Below are 24,218 nucleotides of genomic sequence, written 5' to 3' on the forward strand. Positions count from 1 at the left end.
AAACAATCTACCTCAATTTAAAATCAAATTTCACTTCTGCATTCTGTTTGTGACTAGCAGTAGCAAACAGAATTAATTTCCTACTCAATTGATTTCTGAATGGTGAACAACCCTGATGTCAAAGCCCCTTGAAGCATCACGTGTTAGCTTGATGTTCAAGCACCACCTGTTATGTCATGACTCTCGCTGTAAACAAAAGATCTTTTTCTCAGGCATTTATCTCAGATGTTTTTGAAACAAATTCATCCTAAACTTTTCATGAGTTTTCTGTCAGTCTTTCACCAGCTTTATCTATGAATAATGTTTCCACGTGAGCCCCAGAAACCAGAAGGATTGAATAAGCAGGCAGTAAACCCCCTCTTTACAATGATTCAACAGTACTACAGAATCCTGTGCCCTCTTAACCAAACACTCAAGTGTAATCACATCTGTGAAACAGCTGTTTCTCTATATATCCTCGGGGGTCATTGCCACTGGGCAGTGACGTTAACTCTTCTTCAGTTTTCTGTCTGTAAGCACAAGGGTAGTTGATTCTTCAAATGACTACTGTTGATTAAACTATTTTAAAGAACACAATGAGATCCAAAGACAGATTTAGACATCACTCCGACGTACAATTACATGTGAATACCCAAGTGTACATGCACTTTCTTAAGTATTACCCTGTAGGAGTCACTTAGTCTTAAATGCCACACCTAATGTTTCCAGGCATACATTCATTCTCTTTCCATCACAGTTACTTTTGTATTTTGAGCTCCCTTGGCCCTATTTTACTCTGTTTATTTATTTCAACATCATTTTTTAAGGAAAAACCTGTAAATAAGCAAGAACATTTGGGATATGTGTAATGAGTGTGTTCTTAGTGGATTAGGATTCCTTTTGGAAATGAAAATCCCTGACCGTGCATCATGTTCCCCACCCAGTGAATAATCCCCAAAAACACATTTAAGAGTCCTGCTCAGGTGAGTCAGTACCTCTGATATTGGTACTTGGCAACACTTGCACTTACAACTTTACAACTTAAGCAGTAAAAGTTTGATACTGTTTGTGTATTTAGGTCTTAGTTGGCTGATACTTATTTTGTAGTTTTTGTAGGCTGCTTCCCTTCTTCAGTTAATTAAACGAAACAGAGAGAGAGAGAGAGGGGGAGGAATTAATGTGCTTGAATGACGACAGGTTCAGACAGTGTGACGATTGTGTGTGTCAGATTAAGGTGAGTTGGGCCCAGAACACAAAGAGCGAGTGAGAGAAGAGTCACGCGAACACAGCCAGCAGGTAAGTCGTTCAAACTTGAATGCTCTTGTGTTATGTATATGTTTACTGCTATTAATACGTGTTTTCTGTCATTTTATGTATGTTTCTTTTTCTTTAAATGCATGAATGTGTTAAGCTTATTGTGAAGCAACCTTGAGCTTGGGATAGGGTAAATGATAGTTTACACATAAGAATAAGAAAAATAATACATTTGATGTATAGAGGAAAATACAGGTTTTTTTTTTTTTTTATGTGTAAACTGTAAACTATCATTTATAATACCAAATTATATATACTCTGACTTGGTTAACTCTGAACGCTGAAGTAAGTCAGTTCCCTTTCTTCTAAACAGAAAAGGCTTTTAGTAAAAAACAGCTCGACTTATATGTAAATAAGACACCTTCAAATCAGCATTGAGAATATGAGAAAATAGCACCATTTCCAAAGAGTTGAAGTCTTCAGCACGGCCTGTAAATTAAAATATTTGCTTGATTTATATATCAAGTAGCCTATTATATATATCTGGAAAACTGTTAGTTCCCATTTTTGACACACTGTATGCAAGTTAAAGGCTTTACTAAAAGTTTGCTGGTCAAATATTAATCTCAGTCCATTTCTTTTGTATAGGCCTATATGAATAATATTAAAAACAAGCAATAATTACTCTGTTTAAATCTGTGAAGTATGACATATTTATGAGTGATATTGAGTCATCTGTCTTGGCGGCACCAGCTGCAGTTCCAGCACAACCAACTGGAGTCAAAGTCAATGACAGACTTGAGCTCATCTTATCAAAAAGTCATAAAGCAGAGGGTAGTCTGTTGGTTTAGGAGACACACTGTCCCTAAATAGGAACTTACTGATACGCTGTATACACACAGAATGAACTTTGAACAGTGTGTCTATGATGACATGACTGATAAACACACATTACAGTGGGATGGAGGGGAAAGATAAACCTCAGGCCATGTAGACTTCATTTCGACAGTATCCTCGAGGAAGCCTGCTGCTCTTCTTCCTCTTCTTCTTTTGTTTGATTATGTAAGGAATGTTGTGGAACAATTTTATGTAAATTCTCCCATGACAAACATTTGTCTGACCTCTTCTCAACATTTTCAACAGATGACCACGTCAAAGTCACATGTTTCCTTTTTCCTTCCTTCCTCTTTAGATTGCAAAGACTGGATTACCATCTCTCAAGACCATGACTATCGGCAAGAGCTCCAAAAAGAACAAGGCCCCTCGTTCTCCTCCTTTCCTGGACAAGGCTAATGGATTCTATGGGCGCTTGGATGAGATGTTTGGAGACGATGTGCAGATGGAGGGAGAACCCACACCCACAGAAGAGCAGATAGGAGCCTTGAACAGAAGCAGCCAAGACAATGGGACAGTTCCAGGCTGGATTGAAGAGGATGACCATGTGGTTGATTTTAACCAGGGTATGATGGATGATGATGGGACCACTTTACTGAAGAGAAAGCCCAGTAGACTAAGTCGCCGCTGGAGCAGGATGAGCTCCAGGAAGGCAAAATATGACAAATTTACATCAGACAAACAACTGGGTAATGAGACCAACAAATCCACCTCTGTAGATCTAAACCCAGAGGTGCCACCAGCAACCCAAACCCTGGAAAACAGCGGAGAAACAGATTCAACAATGGTCCATTTCTCCATAAGGGAACATGCTGATGACCAGATTCTAATATCAGGGAAGAAGGAAGGAGAAGGGGAAATGGAAGACACAAGAAAAGAGAAGAAGACAGAAGGCAAATTGAAAGGAGAGGCAATGGAAATTGTAAAGAGGAACACTCTCAAGAATTATCACAAGGTAAGAATAAAGAACCGGTAGCTACTGAATGACGTTCGGGGCGGGTTCGTTTCGTTAGCGGTTCTCACGTTCATTCTTCGATGCGGACAGAATACCGTAATACCCTGACAGACAGAGTTCTTGTTCAGTGGCGCCGCGACAGCGCTACGGTTCTTTTTAGTGAATAAAAACATGCGCGCAACCAGCTTACATCGAACAAATGACTCTTATGAGTCGGTTCTTGTTATTGAATCAAACACAACAAGGTGAGACTTAAAGTTATGGTTAATGATTGGCTGTACATAACAACGTGTAGATAAATATACAAATCATGCGTTTGCTCACTGTTTTATAAATATATTAAAAAAATTGTTTACATATTTTTGTTTGTTTGTTAGCCTATTGTTGTTAGACCCCATAAGGCCACATATTGGATAGCTTTTTCCGTCACTTGAGTTGAGTAGATGAAAGAGAACCATCTATGGTTTGGAGAGTGAAAATGTTTTGGAGGGGCATCTGGGCTAAAGTTCCTTTCTCTGAATTGTGCTGAAATAAGCAGTCTGTTGAGTTCTGCCAGAGTCCATCACCCCATGGTTATGGTCCACCCTAGCACTAATAGCTTCATGTATGTCCGTACCCCACCCCCCTTGTTTTATTAGGCCTAGTCAGTTTCTTGATCCATCTGTTAACTTACGTCACTATCCGTTTTCTGTTTGCACCTGGTCAGAGGAAAGAATCAAGCAATACAGGAACAACAACTCTTTTCAGTCAAAGGTGACCTTGTTTGGAGGAATGTCTGCAAATAACCAAACGACCCCGTCACTTCACATACATTCCATGTATTTTAGTTTAGCCAATAAGGGCACATTCTTCCTTTCAGAGCAATGACCCTGCAGTAAACAAACTTCTAATATGATGCATGTTCATATTATATAAAGGATATTGTTTTCTGTGATTAATTGACTTTATTATTTATTTCACTTTTAGGCCATGGACAGAGCTTTCCGTCGAGGATGGGAGACTTTCGTTGCCAATCTGTACAGTGTGACGCTGACCCCTATCTCATCAACCTCTTCTTCATCAACACCAGCAGACACAACTGAATTGAACAGGAATCGTGTTTTAGCAGAATTCAGTTGAACAGAGTGACTTGTATTTTCTTTCAAATTGATGAGTAATTTCATTTATTAATTGAAATGTGCTCAAATATTTAATATGCATTGTTGTTCTTTGCATAAAACTGATCATTATGTAACCTGACATGAGAGGTCAATATTTGAACTTTTTATCAGTGTATGAATTTGTTATCACAGCACTAACTAATGAGGCGTGTACCTGATCTTTGTTCCCTTGTTAGGAAACATGATGCCTATACTATTATTATCCATGGAAAGTTGTTTTCTGTGTGTGTGTTTGTGTTTGTGTGTGGATGCAATAACATTTTGGAGCTGTGAACAGAAACAGAGTTCATGTACTTTGGCCATGAAAATGTATTCTTCAAGGCTATGTACCAAAGGGTTAACTCTTAAAACTAATCTGGGAGCTCAAAGATAAAAAAGAAAGCCATCAACAGGTACAACATCACTGGCAGTGAAGTATATAAATAACTGAGCTAAGAGATGGATTTTGTGTTCTGTATATGTATTTATCTTCTGTATCTTACCTACATAACCCAGTTTCCTAATGTCACATAGGCCTAAGTGAAATTAGTTTTTGTTTGGTAATGTCTTGTTTTATTTGCATAGTGACATCACATCAATGCTAATAAAAAAGGAAAAGTTAAAAAAAACTCAACATGTGTTACTTGATTCTGTATAAAAGTATTGTTTTGAAAAGAGGAGTATTATGCTATTCTATGGCAATAGAGTCAAGAAAGTGTTTAACATTGTGGTTGATATGGTTAATTCATCACACTAATGGAAGGTCAAATCAGACGCATTGCAATGTGGAATACCCCAATGACCTAAATGACTTTTGACCAAAATTCTTATTAATATATATATATATATATTAATAAGAATTTTGTCAAAAGTCATTTAGGTCATTTGGGGTATTCCACATTGCAATGCGTCTGATTTGACCTTCCATTAGTGTGATGAATTAACCATATCAATATATATACTGTATATATAAAAGTGTAATTCCTGTAAAATATGCCAGCAGCAATATCACCCTGTAGCCCAAGACTGGTTGCCCATTGAAGCTAAGCAGGGCTGAGCCTGGTTAGTACTTGGATGGGAGACCTCCCAGTAAGCTGTGTATGGTGGGCATTCTGGCGCACTATGGCTGCCGTCACATCATCCAGGTGGATGCTGCACATTGGTGGTGGTTGAGGAGATTCCCCCCTTCTATGTAAAGCACTTTGAGTGCAGAGAAAAGCGCTATCTAAATGTAACATTTTTATTTATTTATTATTAAATACTAAATCAACTATTCTATTTAAAATTTAATTTTGACAATTTAGTTTAATTGAATAAACGTTGACGGACAAAGCAGAATAGAGATTAATCTTAAAGGTAAAATTATTCTGTGACTTACATAGGCATATGAATATTTACATATTCAATTGCCAATATTTTAATTGAAGATATATGTCATAATAACATAATAACAATAAACATATGCAAATAGAATTATTTTACTCAACTAACCTATAGGTTTTAATGTAAGCGAAGATGTCTGAAATCTAATTCATGGAAATTCTGAATAATAACCCCATTAATTACAATAATGATTTCATTTAAAAATAACAACATGCCACTTTGGGCCTTCTGTGCCAATTCTGGGGGGTCATCTTACCCCAAGGGTCTAATTTTATCTTTCTAGTTCATAATAAAGAACTATAACTGTTACTCCACAAATCTAAAAACATTAATGTGTCCACAAATAGCTCATTAACAAACAGACACAAAAAACTTTGATATTCAATATAATACAATGTCATAGGTCACTATTTTCCAGAGACACAAAATTAGATCAATTGAACTCAAAATTGTTTTGGCTAACTAAATTTCACAATTGTTGATATTCAGATGAAATTACAAAATTAAAAATAGCGTAGCCATTCATCAAAAGTGCGGAGATGTGATTTTGTGTCATCTATGGTCAGGAAAAAAAAGGTAAGGTGGGAGAAGGCAGTTTCCCCATGTTACCCTACGCTTGTATCGCTGCAGATATGATGCCATCTAGTGGAAAATGTGAAGCTTGAAAAAAAAAGAGTGATTGAGAAAGAGATGATTATCATCTACTTTACAAATTATCATGCAACAAAACGCACTAGTTCTAAAACTATACTTACCGATATGTGATACTCGTATACGTTCAAATAAGTAGCCTACATTGTTCTGCCTCTCAGTATATATCTGCTGCATTTATTATTTTGCTATTTAAAATGTGCATTATGTGCACTAGAATAAACATCTTTTGCATCTACATTTTGAGCAGTTACAGTGTATCCATTTTTTTATTTTTATTTTAATGCACAAGCAAAAATGTATACTGGCGCTTTTAATATAATCAGTAACCTTATTGGTTGTTGTAAAATGGGCGTGTACTTTCACATGTGACAAGAATAAAAAGCGCCCAGACCTCCTTTTCGTCCATTTTGCAGCAGCTTCTTCATTGGTAAGTGTTTTTTTTTTTTTTTTTTTACTGTTTTTTGTAAACTGAAGTGTAGTTTTATTTTTTAAAAAACGCCTTTTTCTAAAGAGGGTCTAAATTATAGATAGTCAGCTCTTCCTTGTTAGTATGCATTTAAATGTTTATTTCTGTATAGTGGGCCTTAGCAGACAACTGCGGAGTGTTTGCAATCCATTAGCCCATGAGCCTCAGAATCGCATCTGAAACCATCCTGCCTCACTTATTGCTATTAGTTGTAATTTTACTACTTTTTATTAAAGTTTGCTTGATACTGTTTCGCAATTACAAAATATTTACTGTTGGTCTGCTTTTTTCGCTTATGGCACGATCTCTCAATGATGATAACTTCCACAGACCTGTTCTGAAACAATGTGATTGCACTTTTATATATCTGAAGAGAGATTTTCGTTTGAGTTGTATTCGTAAATCTTGCGCGTTGTGAAAGTTTCATGACAACACGTGTCTCAACTACGTCTGTTCTTTTGCAGCAATGGCCACGACGAGCATGAAGTCCCTGACATCGTAGGTAAGTTCTATAGTAGGTACACTTACTAAAGCAAACATGGTAGAGATCGACATATTGACAGTTTAATTAATTTTGGCCAGTTTTTATTTGAATGAATGGCATTAAAGTTATGTAAAATGTTACATGGAGTCCTGCTTATAAGTGTAGTGCATTTTCATTATTGAATGGGGTTTAGAGCAAACTTTAACACTTGCACGTGGATCTGATTAAGGAATTCAATCAATACAAGTGTGACATAACGAAAGTTGATCCCAAAAGATCAGTGCATGTTACATGTTTTATAACCATTCATGCTTAAGAACTTAAATTTAAGGAGAGCTAAAATATAAGTATCTAGGATACTATTAGTATGGTTTAGGCCTTATTTTTGTCTACCACACCCTGTGGCCTTTGTACAGAGTGCATGAATTTATGCATTCAGTGTTACTTTGGCTTATGACTTCTCTGTTCCTTAATTGCTTTGTTTGTAACCTTTTTTTAAGCTGAGTAACATTGCGCATCTATTACAGATTGACAAGTGTTTTTAGTATTTGTAAATGTAAGCCTTATAATTTTTTTTACTTTTTTTTTTTTTCAGCGATCATGCAGTCTGCTGGGATGAGGATGAGGCCTGTTAAATTCAAGGTAAATATTTCAAGTATTGAAGTTCCTGTTTTTAAGGCTACACCTTTAAATGATGATTACAAAGACAAGCATATATCTGAATTCCAATGATGTTTGCCTTTATTTTCTGACATAATGTGGGTGGCTTGTGCTCAGTTTAGTTACATCCCTATTGAAATTTTAGGCATCCAGTAGTACTATTGTGACTTTGAATTCTCTCTTCCTAAATAGTTGTGTAATATTTCTAAACTGAGTAGCAGGCTGTTGCCAAGTGTTTCTTTTTGTTAGTTTTAGTATTTGTGAAATGTGGGCTTTTTTTGCAGTTTCCACACAGTCTGCTAGGATGAGGAAGAGGCCTGTTAAATTAAAGGTAAGTTTTCAAGTAATGAGGGTCCTTTTTTTAGGCTAAACCCTTAAATGATGATTTCAAAGACAAGCATATGTCTGAATTCCAGTGATGTCTGCCTTTTTATTCTGACAACGTGGGTGACTTGGGCTCAGTCATCACTACCCTATTGTAGCTTTAAAAATATTAATTGTATTTTAGGGTTGCCTGCACATGAACTGTGTACGTTGTCCATGGATGCTGTATTGGTAAGTGGTTTTCCAAAAATTCAATTTGTTTCACAATTCTGAAGTGATTAAAGGATTAGTTCACTTTATAAAAAACTTTTGCTGATAATTTACTCACCCCCATGTCATCCAAGATGTCCATGTCTTTTTTTTCTTCAGTCGAACAGAATTTAAGGTTTTTGATAAACATTCCAGGATTTTTCTCCATATAATGGACTTCAATGGTAGCCAAATGGTTCAAGGTCCAAAAGACAGTTTCAGTGCAAACTGTTCAAATGGTTTTAAATGACACCAGACGATGAATAAGGGTCTTATCAAGCAAAACGATCGCTCATTAAAAAAAAAAAAAAAACTTTTAAGTTTTATAAGCTCACATGCTCGCCTTTCTCTGTTCTGTGTAACTCTCCTGTTCGAACTCGTTCATCAAAATGAACTAATCTTTTTCCGAGTCAATTCGTTCATTTCGGTCGTTAAATGAATCCAATGACTCGAAAAAAGATTTGTTCATTTTGATGAACGAGTTCGAACAGGAGTCACACAGAACCGAGCAAGGCGGGCATGTGAGCTTATAAAACTTAAACGTTTTTTTTTTATTTTTTTATGAGCGATCGTTTCGCTTGATAAGACCCTTATTCATCGTCTGGTGTCATTTAAAGCCCTTTCAGTTTGCAGGTTGCACTGAAACTGTCTTTTGGACCTTGGACCGTTTGGTGCCCAGTAAAGTGCATTTATATGGAGAAAAATCCTGGAATGTTTTCATCAACCTTAATTTCTTTACGACTGAAGAAAGACATGGACAATTTGGATGACATGGGGGTGAGTAAATTATCAGCAAAAGTTTTTTTACAAGTGAACTACTCTAAGTTTTTACAATGTAATAAGTTGACTGATTTGTCATGGCATTCTAGTCACCAAAGTCTGACTTAACCATATTTGCTGAATTCTGTGCTTATGGTGCCTGTTATCTGTCTAGGTGGTTCAACTTGTCCTGGTGGCCATAGTATGGTCATAATGACATTCAGGTGAGCTTTCTTTTTTTAAGTGGTGTTTGCTTAAATAGTCTGAGAGGATGAATGGTTTATACCACTTAATATCTGGACAGCATTATTGCTCTATGGCATTAGTCACCAAAGCCCTGATCAGAACCGGTTTAACATGGTGGTTTTGTTTTTGTAAACTAAATAATGTCAGAAACTTTGTTTTAGGTGACGTATGCACAAAATGGCCTTTCACCAAGGACTAACATATTTCAAAGGTAATTTTATTGTTTATATAGCTTGATTTTTGTCCAATCTCTGTGATGAAGATACTTAGCTCACTTTGAACCCACGTGAAAAGTAACGAACAACTGAGAGATTGATGGATTTTGTTACTATTCTAATTGTGTGAAATTGTCAGATATAACCCCTCTTGTTTTCACTTCAGGACTATGGTTTGTCCAAGACTAAGTGTGTGGAGTCCTTTGGTGGTAGTAGGTAAGGTTACTTCCTGCTCCCATGTGCTTAATATGCAGTCCTAGGGCTGCACGATTAATGGAATTTTAATCACGATCGCGATTTTGGCTTCCCACGATCAAATTCGCGTGACCGAGCGATATTTAAAATGCGTCATTACATTCACAGAACACTCCGTATCAAAGGTTTTTTTTTTTTTTTTGTAAAGCCAATCTAGCGCTCCGTAAACCACTGTCTGATCACGTGCCTCCATGAGCCCGAGTGCGCGAGAGACCGTCTGCGCGCGAGCGACAGTGCACGAGAGACCGAGTGTCCAAGAGCGCGTTCGAAAGTGCGCGAGAGATACCGAGTGTGTCTGCGTACGAGCGACAGCGGGCGAGAGAGACCGAGTGACGGTGCGCGTGAGAGACCGAGTGTGAGCATTAGTAAATTGGTACATACATACTACATATTAATATATAATTACTATATAAGAGGCATGAAAGTTCGATTAATGGACTCCAATAATCAGTACTACAAACTCTTGTTTTGAACTATTGTTTAATAAGTAGAAATAATTCAAGCACATAAACTTTGGAGGATTAAATAAGATTCAATTTATGCAGTAAGACTAATCACTGACACTGTACCACAACATTTTACATTTCTTAAGCGTCAAATAACAATGACTCTGAATTTCATCCATTAATCGAACTTCCATAGTGCTTAGTTCTGCCTTGAAATGTTCTCATTTGGTTACATTCTGTTATGGAATATTTGTTTTTTATTGATTGTATATTTTGTGCGTTTTATTCACATCCATTATGCAGGTACAATGCAAGTTTATATTTTTATTTTATATTTACACAATCTAAAATAGTGCCCTGTTGAAGTTTTGCTACATTTTCTTTATTGTTTTATTTGTTTTTATTTATTCTTTAAAGAGATGCACTGAATTTTGGTGAATAAGAGGACCTGTTTTATTTTGATGCACATAGTTGTACATTAGCAGGAATGTAGCATAATGTGAAAGCAGTTATAATTAGCCTATGTGACAATAACATTTGTTTTGGTTAAAATCAACAAATAATCGTGATAATTAATCGTGATCTCAATATTGATCAAAATAATCGTGATTATCATTTTGGCCCAAATCGTGCAGCCCTATGCAGTCCCTCTGTAACTTATGATGATTTATTGGAATCTCGTTCGTCTGAAACCCTGTTGATAAATCTTATTACTGACGTTACACCGTTTTATCTATTTTAAGTGGTTTATGTATCAAATGATGCTCAGGTTTGTTTTTTCATGACAGGTTGCACGCCTGAAGTGGTCTCAACAGGTAAGAATGTGCTTCCTATATCAAATGGTCCCTATTTGATTAACTTGCACCTTTTTAATGCTCAATTCCCTCTGTAACGTATGATGATTCTTGCAGTCTCGTTCGTCTGAAGTCCTGCTGATAAATTAACATCTTGTACTGATGTTACAGAACTATCATTTGTGTCTACACTTTTGTGTTACTTGCCCATCTGAAGTTTTTTCTTTTTTTTTCTTTCACAGATGAAGCAATTTAAAACTGTCAGACATCACCTCTTTTCACTTCAGGACTATGGTTTGTCCAAGACTAAGTGTGGAGTCCTTTGGTGGTAGGTAAGGTTATTTCCTACTCCCATGTGCTTAATATGCAGTCCCTCTGTAACTAATGATGATTTATTGGAATCTCGTTCGTCTGAAACCCTGTTGATAAATCTTATTACTGACGTTACACTACATGTTTTATCTATTTTTGAGTTGTTTGTGCATCAAATGACGCTCGGGTTTGTTTTTGCTCCTGACAGGCTGCACACCTGAAGCATTCTCAACAGGTAAGAATGTGCTTCCTATATCAAATCCCACTACAAATGGTCCCTTTTTAATTAACTTGCACCTTTTCAATGGTCAATTCCCTCTGTAACCTATGATGATTCTTGCAGTCTCGTTCGTCTGAAGTCCTGCTGATAAATGTACATCTTGTACTGATGTTACAGAACTAGCATTTGTCTCTACACATGTGGAACTCACCCATCTGAAGTTTTCTTTTTGATTTTCTTTTTCAGATGAGTGGCACCTGAAGTTGTCCAAATGGGTAAGAATTCAATCCCAAATATGTAATGTTGCAAGCCTGTAGTCCTTTTATGATGTAACTTGCGCAAGTCTTACGCCTTGACAATACCAGAACCTGAAAAGGTGAACCCACTGGTGTTGCCTTGGCAATAAGGGGATGATCTGTTGGGGTTACCAACAGTCTGAGAAGGACTAGTTTTAATGTAGAGAAACGTTTTCCTTTTTTTGTGATAAATTTAGTTCTGATTCCATGCAGGACTACAATGGCCGTTCTGTACCCATCCCCTGGAAGTTCTGGACCCACTTCACACTGAAGTTGGTATGTGTTTGTTTTTGACTTTAATTACATGTAGGTGTGATTCATAAGATTACCGCCCCATTCTGATTTATCTGACTGAATGGTAGTCCACTAACCTCAATTGGTTTCATTTAAATTTGTTCTAAAATGCTTATTGGTATGCATTAGTATGGATGTGATGAGTGATTACCGCCCCAGTCTGAAAATTCATGACAGATTGGTATACTCTCTGATCCATACTTCATGTCTAGCTTTTTTCCCTTATGCTTTAATTGTTGCCACTGTCCTTCCAGGTTGCCCCAGATGTCACATTATGGTGTTTTGTCGACATTAAAGGTTTGAACTTGTTTTAGCTTTTGCGTTTTTATTTTTTTAAATGATGATTTCTTATCGCCCCAGTCTGATGTGTCATGACTGATTGATGACTCTGATAAATGTAATGATACAAAGGTACTGATTTAAGTCGACTTGTACTGACTTCCCATCCCCCCACTTTTCTCTCACTCAGGTGCTTCCATGCCTAGCTGATTAAGGATGGTGTCCTGTGTACAGGTACCTAAAATTCATTTGTACCCATTAGTATGGATGTGATGAGTGATTACCGCCCCAGTCTGAAAAGTCATGACAGATTGGTATACCCTCTGATCCATACTTTGTTTCTTAATTTTTCCTTGTTTAATTGTTGCTACTGTCCCTCCAGATGGCAGATGCTGGTGTTTTGTAGATATTAAAGGTTGGTACTTTCAGATTTTATTGTGCATTTATTTTTAAATGATGATTTCTTATCGCCCCAGTCTGATGTGTCATGACTGATTGATTGACTCTGATAAATCAGTACCTCTGAATAATTACATTTAGGTTGAATTGTACTGACTTCCCATCCCCCCCCTCTTTTCTCTCCCTCAGGTGGTTCCTCCAGATGGCAGATGCTGGTGTTTTGTAGATATTAAAGGTTTGTACTTTCAGATTTTATTGTGCATTTATTTTAAATGATGATTTCTTATCGCCCCAGTCTGATGTGTCATGACTGATTGATTGACTCTGATAAATCAGTACCTCTGAATAACTTCATTTAGGTTGAATTGTACTGACTTCCCATCCCCCCCTCTTTTCTCTCCTTCAGGTGGTTCCATGCCTTGCTGATTAAGGATGATGTCATGTAGAGGTAACTAAAATTCATATTTGTACCCATTAGCATGGATGTGATGAGTAACTACCGCCCCAGTCTGAAAAGTCATGACAGATTGGTATACCCTCTGATCCATACTTCATGTTAATCTTAATTTTTTTCTTGTGCTTTTAATTGTTGCACAAGAGTTGGGTATGGGTTATTTTATTTATTGCCCCATGTACTGACCTCCCTCTTTCTCCCAGGTCAGTTAAAAAGCATCTGGGGAGAAGTTGAATTGTGGATGACAGCTTGATGTTTCCTCCTAATTCCTACTGTACATCTGTTGTATTTGAAGTGTTGACTGAATGGCATGTTTAAGACTGAAAATATAAATGGGTGACACCCACTTTGTACACTCTGTAATTAAATCACTTGATATATTGTTTTCTTGGAAATATGTCTCCATTTGTTGGCATGTATTCAGTGGTTTTTAAATAAATGGATTGACAATTTCAAATTAGTCTTAATCTTTTGAATGTTTGTATCAGGTTATTTTTAGTAAACTAATTGGTAAAGTGACACTTTACAGTAAGGTTGTTCAAGAATGATTTAGGCAACATGAACCAGCAATAAAATGCTTTTTTTTTTTTTTTGTAAAATGTACTAAGCTGAGGTACAAAATTTTATTAATTCATGTTTTTGGTGTGTATGATATTAAGAGTTCACCCAAAAATAAATTCTGTCAGTAATTACTCGCCCTCATGTTCCAACCCCGTAAGACTTTCGTTCATCTTTGGAACACAAATTAAGATTTTTGAAGAAGCTCTTGCCTTCATATGGTGCTGCTAGCTAATTGATATCTGCCAGCCCAGAAAAGTTAGTAAAGACATTTTAACCCTCTGGGGTTATTCGGGTCAAAAATGACCCGAAGCGTTTAAATAAAATGTTAATCGTAGCTTCATCGGAATGGTCCAAAACTTGGTGACTTTTTTGGTACTTGGTATATGAACACCCAAAAAAATTGGGGAAAGGATTTTAAAAGTCTAAGTGGTCGTAAAAAAAAGTCAAACTCAGGGTCTTCGGGTCAAAAATTACCTCCATAGGAAATGAATGGGAAATTGGCAAAAATGTGAAAATACAGAGTTTTTTTGTGCATACAAAACAGCCAGGATGCAGAAAAAAAGCACACAACAGTGAAGGGGTGAATCTCTTAAAACAATGGGTGACACAATTTTTTCCATTTGTTCTCTTTATAATGCAATGTTCAGGTTTGACTGTATTAAGTAAAACTGCCACTTAAAATTACCATTTAAACCAACCAATTTTTTTTTATTTTTTTTTTATTTAAAAAAAAAAGACAAATATAGTCTTTGAGAATCTGTTATATATTCAAATCAAAAACCTGAAAAAATTAAACTATGTGAAAAAATCACTAGAGTGTTTCTACCATAGGTTTCTACAGAGAGCTGTAAATCCACTAGTGGTAAAAATGTGCTATTGCGTGATAAAAATGCTCAGTGTGTCCACCAGATGGCTTCGATCTCATTTCAAAATTTGCTTTCATGAGGTCTAGACTTGACTCTAAAATGAAATACAGCTTTAATAAATTTTTTTTTTAATTATATATATATATAAATTTTCTATTATATTCAATGGGAAAAAATGGGTCTTAATTATTGCATAAATATTAATTATAAATTATAAAATGATCTCAAAACACCAAAAAAGAAAAGAAAAAATATTATTGAACAAAAATATATTTAATTGATTTTGCTCAAATAAAATGTATCTTAATGCCACCCTCTGGGTCATTTTTGACCCGAAGGTCCTGAGTGTGAGTCTAAAATGAGGAACCCCAGAGGGTTAAAATAGTCCAAGTGGCTCAACCTTAAGTTTATCAAGTGACATATACTTTTTGTGTGCCAAAAATAACTTCTTCAACTAACCCTTTTTTTTCTGTGTGGGCCTCTGAGTGAGTTTAACTTTTCTGTGCTGGCATATATCAATTACACTGCAGCTTAAAGAGTGAGCCAGCTCTCGGTTTTCATCAAAAATATTTTAATTTGTGTTCCAAAGATGAATGAAAGTCTTATGGGGTTGGAACAACATGAGGGTGAGTAATTACTGACAGAATTTTAATATTTGGGTGAACTGACCCTTTAAGTCTGTCTAATAATAGATTAGAACTAAAGGAGCAGTGTAAAATGCAGCAAACTGACCTGAAATCATGAGATTATACTACCCTTTAAATGGCTTTCAGTGTTCTGATGGGACAAAGTCCAAATTAAATTGTTCATGGATATTTGTCTAGTTGAGAGGCAGCCACCCTCCAGAACTAATATAAAAACAGCACTACTCTAATCACTTCAGGAGTAAGCAGCAATTTTAATAACCAGGTTTGTCAAGGCAGAAATGAGTATTGTTGGCAGATGTGATGCATCTTTATTTATGCAGCTGAACAAATGGCACTGAAAAGTACACAAACGACTTCAAAATGGCTTCCATTTCAGGCAAGCAGCTTTTGGCTTTTAAAATTACAAAGCCTGTTGGTAATACATCTACATAAACCATCTTAAACGTTTAAGATACAGTTGTATTGCAAACATTTGCAGTCCAAAAAGATCCTTTTTTGGGGGGTCCATTATCTGCCAAATGTGTTAACTATCAGTCCATCAGTCAGCTGTAAAGATCCGAGCTGCTATATCATCAAGCAGCCAGTCCACACCTGTAAGCAGGTTCTCGCCTGTCACGGCACTGCATCCCACAATGCACCAGTGATGGGTCTTGATGTCATCAAGGGCTAAGACCTGCACAGAGAAAATTCAGAAAACAAGGCCATATTCACTAATTACAGTTGTGACCTGTTATGCTAGTCAGGTTCATGCAATTACAAATGATTGTGTCCGTTTAACTGAAGGCTCACCTCTCGAATGGCATCTTTTGATAAAGAACCAGGTAAGTCCTGTTTGTTGGCAAAAACTAACAGCGTGGCTCCTGCTAATCGCTTTCAAAAGGAATAATATAAAAGTAATCAAACCCATGTAATATGAAGTGTATCGAGATAGACTTACACATTACATTTTATTCATCCATTTAACTTCAAACACTGTAAGACATTATTAGGTCCAAGTAAAGATATTGTTCATCTCACCTCCTCTAGTAATAAAGTACTCAGCTCTTTCCTGCAGTCCTCCAGTCTCAATCTGTCAGCGCTGTCCACTACCCACACCAGTCCATCTGTACTCTCGAAATAATTCCTCCAGTATGATCTCAATGACTTCTGACCACCCACATCCCAGATATTCAGTTTAAACCTAGTCTCAATGTGAACAAAATGAGACAGAAACAAAGACATTGCACTTGGGAATTATTTGAAATGCATCACAGTGATAGTGGTAAATAAACAGTCTGTTTATACACATATTAAACAATTAGTTAAATTAACAATCAACAGAGACCTTTAATAAGTTAAAAGTATTTTATGACGCCCTCAACTTCGTACTGATGCAAAACTAACGTTACATAACATGCAACTAGTTTCCGTCATATTACCCTCTATGCTCAAGCGTCTCTATATTGAAGCCTAATGTTGGGGAGATCGTGCTGACATCTTGGCCGTTGAACTTCTTTAGGATGGTTGTTTTTCCAGCATTGTCAAGTCCACTATAAAAGAACGGTTAAGGGCCCACAAGAGTCTTCTGTATCACTAAGCGATAAGAACTTTACATTAAACTAGCCTTTTTGAGTAATCGTCAGTCGTGAATAGAGTAAGCTGATTATATACACGTTATAAAAAATACAAACATTTAAAAACAACAGCGGTGTAAAATAAACATTTGAATTCAGTTCTATGAAAAGATACAGCATCAGTAGACGCATTTCACGCTCCTTGTGCTTCATTTTCTTCAAGATCGTCAGTAAACCCATCGTGAACGTTTAAATGTAAAACACCGAAGTGGCTTAAAGCCCGAATTTGCACATTAACTGTTGAAACGCATGAAATAATTTCCTAAATAAATATCACATGCGTATAGTGCAAAGCCATACTGGAAACAAGGAAGGAAGCGTTATGTGAGCTAACACAACCCATTGAAGTATGATTGGTTAGAGAGTACGCAAATGTGATGTTGAAGGCATATGATTGGTTGTCCTAACTGTCAATTAGACTTGGGCCTTTTCTATTGGCAAAGGAGAACAGCGGTTTCTAATAGGTGCAGTGAGCGTAAAATCAGTCATTTCTATTGCAGCGCCCCCTTATGTGCATATTTCAAACATGTGAGCTACTCCACCAGTAGACTCAATATTGCAAAGTAAGTTTATTTCACTTAGGCTAATTTTGGTTGTATGATCGGTTGGTCAGCAATGCTAGTTTGACCTTTTCATTGAGTGTACCCTGTAAGAAACACTATTTAACATTTTAACACTGCCTGCCAAATATTATTTTCTCTTACTCAAGGATGGGCTTTTACGTTGAAGATAAAATCAGAATGAGCTTTACTGCTAATATGGTTACACTAACACACAAGGATCATTTTAATTAAATTAATTAGAATTTGGTTACACAAACTTTTTAGAATATTTTTTTTATCATTGCATATCAGCTGGGATATTTAATTAGCTCTTAACAAACACATAAATTATTATTTGAATTATCACTCTATATGAGTCATTTAACCATGTATTACTTTGTCTTTGGAAGGCTTTTGTCTTTCAAACACATTAAAGTGTACAAGTTCATGTCATTTCATATTTATATGCAATGCAGGGATTCCCAAACTTTTTTGTCAGCTGAACCTCTTTTTTTCTATATATTTAGGCCTACTTGAAGTACCCCCTGAAATTTTATATTAATAAGTTAGGTCAATAATAAAATTCTCAATAATAATAATAATAATAAATAAAAATAAAATTAAGTTCACAGTTCTCTGATGTCGCCGTCGGTTATTGGTCACACAACATTTTTTAATTTCTTTATGATTTAATTTTCATTAAACTCACAAACCTGCAGTTCCATCACAAACCCCCAGTCTGTGAAACTCTGAGGTAATGTAATCTTTCTCTTTGTATTTTTATATCAATATGGTACAAGATTATCCTTTTCAAATCAATGTGATAAGTTAGTTTAAAAGTAATCTAAAAAGTAATCATAAAGTAGTTAGATTACATTACCTAAAACAAGTAATCTAGATACAATTTTTGTCATGTAATTTGGAATCAGTAACTGCAACAATTTGTGAGAAATGTACCTAGCACTGCAGGTATAAATGTAAAATAAATGATAAAATAATAATTACAAACAAGAACAACCACAATAACATTAGAGAACATTTATAATGATGGTTATACAAGCGTATGAGGAGTTTGAGGAAGTGTATTGCAGTATTACTATTATGGTAAAAAAAAAATGTTTTGGTGATGTGGGGTATAATATCTCATTATAAACAATTAATTGATTAATAAAACACTGTGACTTAACTGTAACTGAATAGAATGTTTGTAAGTTGTCCATTGGCTTTCATCCAAAGTCTAAACAGCCAGATATAAGAAACCTTACGGTAAATGTCTTGTTTAGTCTGTCTCAAATTGCCTATTTGTGTTTCCCCTCTTGAACTGGCAGCCCTCATGTTTTCAGCATAGATCCTTATCTATTCAACTTTCACCATTAGCCGAAAGACGTGACTGCAAACTTTTCTCCTAGCAGACCCCCACTGCTAAATTATAGGCTACTTGCTATACAATGTAAATATACTATTATAGATAGCCTACTAAATTATACTTGTATGTGTGTGTATATAAATGGGTGATTCTTAGACTATGGGCACTTTTATGAACTTTGGTCATATTTTTAAAAATACATATAATTTTGGACAAATTCCTCTTTCTTTGTCAAACCAACAATAAAACCACCTTAAAAAACTTTTTAGAACCTTTCTATTATGATTTTTTCATACTTTTCAACCTCCTTATAGGTGTTAAAATCACTGTTTTCTCCTTGTTGCACACCCAGACTTTTTAACTTCAACAATGAAAATACAGTTTAAAAATACTTATCTGTATTATTAATATACCTAAATTAAGCACTAGTAAAATAATTAAAATACATTATGGTATTTCATGTGAGACCACTATCAATATTACTTTTTTATACAAAATATAGCTGTCGCACAGTATTGGTGTCATTTCCACCACAACACTGTAATGTCCCTTTAAAAAGTTTGTGTGAATGATTGTTTAGGTGGTTTCTATGGAAATGTTGGATATGGAGGCAATTTAAATTTTCATCAAGAACAAAAGAAAAAAAATCAAGGTAAATATTGCTTGATCAGTTAATATATTTATTCTATGTCATTTCCAAACATGCTGTACCTTCAAGGGTGTTTTTAAAAAGTATTTTTTTTAAAGTTAAATAAGAGTATTTTGCATACATGAAATGCTAAGTATTAATTCAAAGCTATTCATTGAAGCTATCTTCCATTTTTTCACAAAAAACTACAGAAATGTCATCGGACGGTGGAAGGAATACTTTGAGGATCTCCTCAATCCCACCGACACGTCTTCCATTGAGGAAGCAGAGGCTGAGGGCTCGGAGGTGGACTTGTCCATCACCCAAGCTGAAGTCATCGAGGTAGTCAAGAAGCTCCTCGGTGGCAAGGCACCGGGGGTGGATGAGATACGCCCTGAGTACCTCAAGTCTCTGGATATTGTGGGGCTGTCTGACACGCCTCTGCAACATCGCGTGGCGGTCAGGGACAGTACCTTTGGGCTGGCAGACCGGGGTGGTGGTCCCTCTTTTCAAGAAGGGGAACCGGAGGGTGTGTTCCAACAGGGGCATGTATGGATGTAAAGTCTATGCCAGGGTACTGGAGAGGAGAATTCGGCCGATAGTAGAACCTCGGATTCAGGAGGAACAGTGTGGTTTTTCGTCCCGGTCGTGGAACACTGGACCAGCTCTATACCCTCTCCAGGGTGCTGGAGGGTTCATGGGAGTTTGCCCAACTAATCCACATGTGCTTTGTGGATTTGGAGAAGGCATTCGACTGTGTCCCCCGCGGCGTCCTGTGGAGGGTGCTCTAGGAGTATGGAGTCCGGGGCCCTCTGCTCTGTTAAGGGCTGTCCGGTCGACCGGAGCAGGAGCTGGTTCACATTGTCGGTAAGTCAGACTTGTTCCCGGTGCATGTTGGACTCCCGCAGGGCTGCCCTTTGTCACCGGTTCTGTTCATAATTTTTTATGGACAGAATTTCTAGGCAGAGCCAGGGGACGGAGGGAGTCCGGTTTGGGGACCACACGATTTCGTCTCTGCTTTTTGCGGATGATGTTGTCGTATTGGCCTCATCAGATGAGACCTTCAGCATGCACTGGGATGGTTTGCAGCCGAGTGTGAAGCGGCTGGGACGAGAACCAGCACCTCCAAGTCCGAGGCCATGGTTCTCAGTCGGAAAAGGGTGGTTTGCCCGCTTCAGGTTGGTGGAGAGTTCCTACCTCAAGTGAAGAGTTCAAGTATCTTGGGGTCTTGTTCACGAGTGAGGGAAGGATGGAACGGGAGATTGACAGACGGATCGGTGCAGCTTCTGCAGTAACGCGGTCTGTCATGGTGAAGAAGGAGCTGGTGTCGTGGTGAAGAAGGAGCTGAGCTGCAAGGCGAAACTCTCGATTTACCGGTCGATCTACTCTCACCTATGGTCATGAGCTGTGGGTCATAACCGAAAGGACAAGATCCCGGATACAGGCGGCCGAAATGAGCTTCCTCCGCAGGGTGGCTGGGCGATCCCTTAGAGATAGGATGAGGAGCTCGGTCACTCGGGAGGAGCTCAGAGTAGAGGGGCCCCTCTCCTCCACATCGAGAGGGGCCAGCTGAGGTGGCTCCGGCATCTGTTTCGGATGCCTCCTGGACACCTTCCCGGGGACATGCTGGAGGGACATGCTGGAGGGACATGCTGGAGGGATTATGTCTCCTGGCTGGCCTGGGAACGCCTCAGTATTCCCCCGGAAGAGCTGGAGGAAGTGTCTAGGGAGAGGGATGTCTGGGCGTCTCTGGTTAGACTGCTGCCCCTGCGACCCGGCCCCGGATAAGCGGAAGAAGATGGATGGATAGATGGATTATGATATTTTTTATTTCTAAATTATATTACTTTAATATTAATTGATTTCATTTTTATATATTTTTATTTTAGTATGCACTGTAACCGTTCATCTGTGAGACAAATCAGTTTTATACATCAAACTCAGCAGTACTAAAAACAGGCATGGTTATGTTTAATGACTTTGTGAATTGAGTTTAATTAGTGTGTAGAGTTTAAAAATGTTTCTAATAAATAGCTACTGTTTATACATTCACGTTAATTCATTGTCATTTCCATCACCACACACATTTTTAAAAATTATTTAAAAAGTTCTCATTACACATTAACAATTTCTCTTGTAATCTAAGTTTGTCCTCTTACAGACCTTAAAACTAGACATTCATTCATTTCATTTCGTTCATTTCATTCACATTCATTTTAGTAATGAAATAAAGTAGCCTAGCCTTACACACATAGTAAAGCCTGACTATCCCATAAAGAGTTCCATCCGTTTGGACTTCCGGATAGGAATTCCCAGTAAACTGTAGAGCGGGAAATGTACAACCCAATTACTGACATTTCTGTGTGGGAAGCGATGACCTCCAGTCTCCGCTAACCGGGTCGTTTAAAATAATTCGAAACCGAAAACACACTAGTCCACCCCTCTGTTGCGTCACCTCATTGCCAGAGCTATTGGCTCATTCCAACGCCCACTGCTTACATTAAAGACCTCAGAGCAGTTTAAATCATGACCAGGCAATGTAGTTTTGCAGACTACAGCTGCCTCAGGATTCTTTTAACGCGCTTGCTTTTCAATTCGAGGAACTTTGTATAATACGGAAATATTACCAACGACTGATTTATTCTGAAAGTATACATGCAAGCATTTTGTTCTAATTCAACTGTCGAAGAGAGCATCCATGTTCTTGGAGATGCCAGCTGCCTTCATGGATAACTTTGACCAGGGAAGTCCTTTCTCGCAAAGTGATTCTCAGAGTCCTCAAGATTGGGTAGGTAATAAATTAACTTATTTAATGTAATTGTAATATGTACTACATATACATATTACAAGCAATAAAATATTTATAAATAAATATTTGTTTATAATATTCATTTTATAATTATGGTTAAAACACACACACACACACACACACACACACACACACACACACACACACACACACACACACACATGCGGTTATTTTTATATCCTAATATCTAATTACGAACAATAAAATATTGAAACAAATATTTATTTAGGCTATATATAAATATCGATATATTATAATTCATATATACATGATCTGATGATGAATATCCTCAGAGCACACAGTCAGATGGCCATGGGCACCATCGCAAAGAGAAAAACAGAGATGCAGCACGCAAGAGTCGAAGAAAACAGACAGAAAAGGCAGATGTACTGCACGAGGTCAGTGGCATATTGCGACCTTTCACACTCTCTCTCTATTTCCCCTTTTGAATGTGTAACTTTGGCTTTGTTACTTGTTATCTTTTGATATCTCCAAATCCTCACATTTGTTGTGCATGTATCTTTTCATTCATGTTACTCGCACAAATATATATGATATTGTTCTTTATTATTGTAATTCAGACAAATAATCTGTACCCTTATAATTACTTGGAATTATAAAGTAATGTTTCATAATAATAACAACCTTCAGCAGAAGGTGTGTATTAAAATGCAGCTGTGTTTGTTTCTGTACAGGTTATTTTTTGTGTTTGTTTGTTAATAATTAGTATGTTGTGTGGGTGTGTGTGTGGGTGTGTGTGTGTGTGGAGGAGAGAGAAAGCATTAGTAGCTATTGCGCAACTTCAGTTCAAAGCAGGCATTTCTTGGAAACTTGACTGGGACAGCATACAGATTAGTTGCGCTAGCGCCAGACTAGTTATTTTACCTTCATTTTCACTTTCATTTTCTCTTCAGATGATGTGCAAATCTTGGACTTTCCCCTTTTCCCCAACCCAATCATCACAACCTTTCATAGATTAACATGAAATCTGAATTGTTTATTTTGTTTTTTTTTAAATAGTCTGTTGTGTTTTTCCTCTGAAATTTTGTATGTGGGAAGAGCAGCTCAGGTGAAATCTATTTTAACTCTGTATTTTACTGTTCCACATTTTCGTTCCCTTTGTAACTTCTGCATTTCAGTATTGTACTGTTTATAAACTCTTGTTTTTCAATGTTTAATTTTTTTTACTTAGGAACTCCAAGATCTAGAGCAGTCTAATGCCGCATTCCGAAAAGAAATCGCTGAGCTGAAGAAGGAGCTTCAAATCTACACCACTGCTTTGGAGCAACATGAACCTCGCTGCACTAAACTCTGTCCATATGGACCATCAGTTAGTGTTCCAGTAGGTCCACCCACAGCTGCACCCTCTACCTCAGATTTCAACTTCGTCCCTGAACCCAACCTCTTTTCGGACCTTTCATTTTTACCAGACACTAATTTAGTGGACTTGCCTCTAACAGGGCTCCTCGACAGTAGCGATTGGTCTCCTTGGGACACATTGAATGGGAATGGGTGCCTACAGCAGTTTTGAGGTGCAGTACAGTCTAGTTATGTTCTTATTTAATGACAAGCCATACACACTACTACATACTGCAAACAGCTCTTTTTATTGTGTTCAAATGCAAGCGGTGCTAAAAGCCATGATAAGGTGTGAATATGTTGTAACTTCTAATTTATTTAAGCAAGACTTACAGATGGCAAGATTTATTTTTACATGTAGCTATATTTTAAATATGAAATGTTTAAAAAATGTATTACAAGACAATAGCCTTATGT

General features: G+C 37.0%; 3 protein-coding genes, 1 long non-coding RNA gene and 10 other non-coding genes across 15 annotated transcripts; 13 read left to right on the top strand and 1 right to left on the bottom strand.

Annotated features, from left to right (window-relative positions):
- The first annotated feature begins 1,165 nt into the window (after window positions 1-1,165).
- Window positions 1,166-4,850, top strand: sb:cb1058 (uncharacterized protein LOC394209 homolog). Of its 2 annotated transcripts, XM_056268719.1 has the most exons (4): window positions 1,183-1,275; window positions 2,136-2,295; window positions 2,426-3,082; window positions 4,049-4,850. In XM_056268719.1, exons 3-4 carry the CDS (start codon window positions 2,459-2,461, stop codon window positions 4,199-4,201), a joined length of 777 nt encoding a protein of 258 aa, XP_056124694.1. In that variant the 5' UTR covers window positions 1,183-1,275; window positions 2,136-2,295; window positions 2,426-2,458; the 3' UTR covers window positions 4,202-4,850. The 2 variants fall into 2 exon arrangements, with proteins under 2 accessions (XP_056124693.1, XP_056124694.1); XM_056268718.1 differs by lacking the exon at window positions 2,136-2,295 and having other exon boundaries at window positions 1,166-1,275.
- A 2,339-nt stretch (window positions 4,851-7,189) lies between these two features.
- Window positions 7,190-11,918, top strand: LOC130102723 (uncharacterized). Its single transcript, XR_008809268.1, has 8 exons — window positions 7,190-7,230; window positions 7,804-7,850; window positions 8,153-8,199; window positions 8,377-8,423; window positions 9,376-9,424; window positions 9,608-9,657; window positions 9,828-9,877; window positions 11,677-11,918. It is a non-coding gene; the product is annotated as an uncharacterized LOC130102723 (long non-coding RNA).
- LOC130102739 (small nucleolar RNA SNORD29) lies at window positions 9,695-9,759 on the top strand. Its single transcript, XR_008809270.1, has one exon. It is a non-coding gene; the product is annotated as a small nucleolar RNA SNORD29 (small nucleolar RNA).
- On the top strand, window positions 11,018-11,084 carry LOC130102741 (small nucleolar RNA SNORD30). Its single transcript, XR_008809271.1, has one exon. It is a non-coding gene; the product is annotated as a small nucleolar RNA SNORD30 (small nucleolar RNA).
- On the top strand, window positions 11,537-11,603 carry LOC130102742 (small nucleolar RNA SNORD30). The gene has a single exon (XR_008809272.1). It is a non-coding gene; the product is annotated as a small nucleolar RNA SNORD30 (small nucleolar RNA).
- An 89-nt stretch (window positions 11,919-12,007) lies between the features above and the next one.
- LOC130102749 (small nucleolar RNA SNORD22) lies at window positions 12,008-12,132 on the top strand. Its single transcript, XR_008809279.1, has one exon. It is a non-coding gene; the product is annotated as a small nucleolar RNA SNORD22 (small nucleolar RNA).
- Window positions 12,133-12,407: 275 nt separating this feature from the next.
- LOC130102743 (small nucleolar RNA SNORD31) lies at window positions 12,408-12,478 on the top strand. The gene has a single exon (XR_008809273.1). It is a non-coding gene; the product is annotated as a small nucleolar RNA SNORD31 (small nucleolar RNA).
- A 130-nt stretch (window positions 12,479-12,608) lies between these two features.
- Window positions 12,609-12,676, top strand: LOC130102748 (small nucleolar RNA SNORD31). Its single transcript, XR_008809278.1, has one exon. It is a non-coding gene; the product is annotated as a small nucleolar RNA SNORD31 (small nucleolar RNA).
- A 143-nt stretch (window positions 12,677-12,819) lies between these two features.
- LOC130102744 (small nucleolar RNA SNORD31) lies at window positions 12,820-12,890 on the top strand. The gene has a single exon (XR_008809274.1). It is a non-coding gene; the product is annotated as a small nucleolar RNA SNORD31 (small nucleolar RNA).
- Window positions 12,891-13,003: 113 nt separating this feature from the next.
- Window positions 13,004-13,072, top strand: LOC130102747 (small nucleolar RNA SNORD31). The gene has a single exon (XR_008809277.1). It is a non-coding gene; the product is annotated as a small nucleolar RNA SNORD31 (small nucleolar RNA).
- A 149-nt stretch (window positions 13,073-13,221) lies between these two features.
- LOC130102746 (small nucleolar RNA SNORD31) lies at window positions 13,222-13,290 on the top strand. The gene has a single exon (XR_008809276.1). It is a non-coding gene; the product is annotated as a small nucleolar RNA SNORD31 (small nucleolar RNA).
- A 144-nt stretch (window positions 13,291-13,434) lies between these two features.
- Window positions 13,435-13,505, top strand: LOC130102745 (small nucleolar RNA SNORD31). The gene has a single exon (XR_008809275.1). It is a non-coding gene; the product is annotated as a small nucleolar RNA SNORD31 (small nucleolar RNA).
- Window positions 13,506-15,765: 2,260 nt separating this feature from the next.
- arl2 (ADP-ribosylation factor-like 2) lies at window positions 15,766-17,421 on the bottom strand. The gene is made up of 5 exons (XM_056268721.1): window positions 17,213-17,421; window positions 16,903-17,013; window positions 16,502-16,664; window positions 16,274-16,354; window positions 15,766-16,157 (listed from the first exon to the last, which is right to left on the bottom strand). The coding sequence occupies exons 1-5, from the start codon at window positions 17,275-17,277 to the stop codon at window positions 16,023-16,025; spliced, it is 555 nt and encodes a 184-aa protein (XP_056124696.1). The 5' UTR covers window positions 17,278-17,421; the 3' UTR covers window positions 15,766-16,022.
- Window positions 17,422-22,182: 4,761 nt separating this feature from the next.
- Window positions 22,183-24,181, top strand: batf2 (basic leucine zipper ATF-like transcription factor 2). The gene is made up of 3 exons (XM_056268722.1): window positions 22,183-22,421; window positions 22,736-22,840; window positions 23,635-24,181. The coding sequence occupies exons 1-3, from the start codon at window positions 22,332-22,334 to the stop codon at window positions 23,971-23,973; spliced, it is 534 nt and encodes a 177-aa protein (XP_056124697.1). The 5' UTR covers window positions 22,183-22,331; the 3' UTR covers window positions 23,974-24,181.
- Window positions 24,182-24,218: the final 37 nt, after the last annotated feature.

Source organism: Rhinichthys klamathensis, unplaced genomic scaffold (genome assembly GCF_029890125.1).
Source record: "Rhinichthys klamathensis goyatoka isolate OS25496 unplaced genomic scaffold, OSU_Roscu_1.1 h1tg000275l_1, whole genome shotgun sequence".
NCBI lineage: Eukaryota > Metazoa > Chordata > Actinopteri > Cypriniformes > Leuciscidae > Rhinichthys > Rhinichthys klamathensis.

Bases quoted from the DNA above. Each gene is read 5' to 3' on its own strand.
- sb:cb1058 (XM_056268718.1), top strand. From the start codon at position 2,459: ATGACTATCGGCAAGAGCTCCAAAAAGAACAAGGCCCCTCGTTCTCCT. The intron at 3,083-4,048 runs GTAAGAATAAAG...TTTCACTTTTAG, and splicing joins CTCTCAAGAATTATCACAAG to GCCATGGACAGAGCTTTCCG.
- arl2 (XM_056268721.1), bottom strand. From the start codon at position 17,277: ATGGGTTTACTGACGATCTTGAAGAAAATGAAGCACAAGGAGCGTGAA. The intron at 16,665-16,902 runs GTAATATGACGG...CATTGAGACTAG, and splicing joins GAGACGCTTGAGCATAGAGG to GTTTAAACTGAATATCTGGG. The intron at 16,158-16,273 runs GTGAGCCTTCAG...TTCTCTGTGCAG, and splicing joins CAAAAGATGCCATTCGAGAG to GTCTTAGCCCTTGATGACAT.
- batf2 (XM_056268722.1), top strand. From the start codon at position 22,332: ATGTTCTTGGAGATGCCAGCTGCCTTCATGGATAACTTTGACCAGGGA. The intron at 22,422-22,735 runs GTAGGTAATAAA...GAATATCCTCAG, and splicing joins CTCAGAGTCCTCAAGATTGG to AGCACACAGTCAGATGGCCA. The intron at 22,841-23,634 runs GTCAGTGGCATA...TTTTTTACTTAG, and splicing joins AGGCAGATGTACTGCACGAG to GAACTCCAAGATCTAGAGCA.